This window comes from Taurulus bubalis, assembly GCF_910589615.1.
Source record: "Taurulus bubalis genome assembly, chromosome: 18".
In the NCBI taxonomy this organism is placed as follows: Eukaryota; Metazoa; Chordata; class Actinopteri; order Perciformes; family Cottidae; genus Taurulus; species Taurulus bubalis.
The window spans coordinates 1,419,963-1,422,940 of record NC_136606.1 but is presented as its reverse complement, the minus strand read 5'-3'; the positions used below and the strand labels follow the sequence as shown (position 1 = coordinate 1,422,940).

General features: G+C 47.4%; 1 protein-coding gene across 1 annotated transcript in view; it reads right to left on the bottom strand.

The window, feature by feature from the left end:
* rreb1a (ras responsive element binding protein 1a) overlaps positions 1–2,978 on the bottom strand; it is a gene marked incomplete at its 5' end in the record, with an annotated part of 27,301 nt that continues 24,323 nt past the window's right edge. Inside the window, 2 exons of the mRNA XM_079234152.1 lie at positions 1–693; positions 1,499–2,174. Coding sequence (XP_079090278.1) covers positions 47–693; positions 1,499–2,174 — 1,323 coding nt within the window. The 3' untranslated portion in view covers positions 1–46. The remainder of the gene's footprint in view (positions 694–1,498; positions 2,175–2,978) is intronic.

Sequence of the window (2,978 nt, the reverse complement as noted above, 5' to 3'; positions counted from 1 at the left end):
CACCAGAGGGGGCCCCCTCAGTCTACCCCCACCAGAGGAGGCTCCCTCAGTCTACCCCCACCAGAGGAGGCCCCGCGTTGGGCACCAGGTGCTCCACAGGGGGCTTGGCCTGGATCTCCAGCTGGACGAAGGCCTCTGCCGGGGCAGCCGGGGGCGACTCCTCTGGGGGGGAGGAAGAGGGGGAGGGCGAGGAAGAGGGGGAGGAAATGGGGGAGGGGTCTTTGGAGGCGCTTGATTCGGGCGTTGACTTCAGGTGGTCGTGGCCAGTAGTCGTCTTTGTGTCAGTAGCTTGTTGGCTGGGAGTCGAGTCTTCAGACGGGATTGTTGGCGGTTCGGTTTGTTTTTCTTCTTCTTCCTCCAACGTGTCCGCTGCCTCCTCGCCCTCCTCTTTCACTTCCTCCTCTTCCTCTTTCACCACCTCCTCCTCCTCCTCCTCTTCCTTGGCGCCGCACTCGCTCTCGTTCTCCGACGGCGGGCAGGTGGAGGGCGGCGTCGGCGCGTACGAGTCCCCGTCCTCGCTGGCGTCCTCTCCGGCGGCCGCGGCCCCGTCGGCCCCGTCGGCCCCGTCGGCCCCGTCGGCCCCGTCGGCCCCGTCGGCCCCGCGGGGCTTCAGGTGGATCCGCTGGTGGCGCACCAGGCTGTGCTTCAGGGTGAACGTCCGCTCGCAGGTCTGACACTTGTAGGGCCGCTCACCTGGAGTCAGGAGACGCATGTTATTGCAACGAGCAAAATACACTGAAGATATCATATCAACTTAACGAACAGTCGATGAAGAGTCTTTATAATAATAGTCTTTAATTAAGACAAACTCAAACATGGAAACAAACAAATTGAAATAATAAAAATGAATGGAACATGAATAATTTTAAAATAAAAAAAAGGAAATAATAATAAAAATTGTAAATAGCAAGTAATAAAATAGTAAATAATAATACAAAAATAGAAAATAATAATGGAAAATAGTAAATAATGAATAATATAGTAAACCATAATACAAATTGTAAATAGTAAATAATAATAAAAAATAGTAAATAAAAATAGTAAATACAAAATAATACAAAATAGTAAATCATAATAGTGAATATTCAATCATAAAAAGTAAATAATAATAAATAGTAAATAATACATAATAATAGTAAATAATAATGATAAATAATAATAAATGGTAAATAATAATAAATAGTAAACAATAATACATAATAGTAAATAATAAATAGTAAGTCATAATAATAAATAGTAAATACTAAATGTAAGTCATAATAATAATAAATAGTAAGTCATAATAATAAATAGTAAACAATAAATGTAAGTAATAATAATAATAAATAGTAAACAATAAATGTAAGTCATAATAATAATGAATAGTAAACAATAAATGTAAGTCATAATAATAATAATAAATAGTAAACAATAAATGTAAGTCATAATAATAAATAGTAACTAATAATAAATAGTAAACATTAAATCATAATAGTAAAAAGTACATAGTCCTGGGTACCTGTGTGGGACCTCATGTGGCGGGTCAGGTCCTGCAGAGACCAGAACCTCTTCCCACAGACGTTGCAGATCTTCTTCCTCTTGTCCAGGCGCCTCCCCGACGCCTCTCCTCCCTCTGAGCTCTTTGGTTCCGACGCCTCCTCGTCGCTCCTCTCCTTCTTCTCCTCCTCCTCCTCCTCCTCCTCTTCCGACTCCCCGCTCTCCCCTCCTTCGCTCACCCCGACCGCTTCCTCCATCTCATCCTCCTCCTCCTCCTCCTCCTCCTCCTTTGTCTGTTTGGCCGTGTTGCTCTCCTCCTCCTCCTTCGCCTCCTCCTCCTCCTCCTCCTCCTTCGCCTCCTCAGAGAGGTGCGCCCTCTCGTGGCGAGCGAGGGTGGTGGCGTAGCGGAAGCTCTTCTTGCAGACTCGACACACGTGTTTGTAGTCCGGCTGCCTCGCCAACGGGCTGCCGCACGAGGAGGAGGAGGCTCCTCGGTCCTTGTCCTGGCTCTCTGCTGCCCCCGGTGGAGCGGAGGAGGTAGAGGAGCAGGAGGAGGAGCAGGAGGAGGAGGGCTGGGAGGGCTGCTCCTCCTGAGCGGAGCCCGAGGACGCCGACAGCTTGAAGTCGATCAGCTTTTTACCAAAGTTCAGGTCCAGACTTTTGTTGCTGTGACAGTCGTCATCGTCTCCGCTGTCCATCTGGAGGAGAAGAAGAAGAGGCATTACATCAGCTGGAGGAGGAGGAGGAGGAGGAGGAGGAGAAGAAGAAGAAGAAGCATTACATCAGCTGGAGGAGGAGGAGGAGGAGAAGAAGAAGAAGAAGAAGAAGAAGAAGAAGAGGCATTACATCAGCTGGAGGAGGAGGAGGAGGAGGAGGAGAATAAGAAGAAGAAGAAGAAGCAGCATTACATCAGCTGGAGGAGGAGGAGGAGAAGAAGAAGAAGAAGAAGAAGAAGAAGAAGAAGAAGAAGAAGAAGAAGAAGAAGAGGCATTACATCAGCTGGAGGAGGAGGAGGAGGAGAAGGAGGAGGAGAAGAAGAAGAAGAAGAAGAGGCATTACATCAGCTGGAGGAGGAGGAGGAGGAGGAGAAGAAGAAGAAGAAGAAGAAGAAGCAATACATCAGCTGGAGGAGGAGGAGGAGGAGGAGGAGAAGAAGAAGAAGAAGCATTACATCAGCTGGAGGAGGAGGAGGAGGAGGAGGAGAAGAAGAAGAAGAAGAAGAGGCATTACATCAGCTGGAGGAGGAGAAGAAGAAGAAGAAGAAGAAGAAGAAGAAGAAGAGGCATTACATCAGCTAGAGGAGGAGGAGGAGGAGGAGGAGAAGAAGAAGAAGAAGAGGCATTACATCAGCTAGAGGAGGAGGAGAAGAAGAAGAAGAAGAAGAAGAGGCATTACATCAGCTAGAGGAGGAGGAGGAGGAGGAGGAGGAAGAAGAAGAAGCATTACATCAGCTGGAGGAGGAGGAGGAAGAAGAAGAAGAAGAAGAAGAAGAAGAAGAAGAA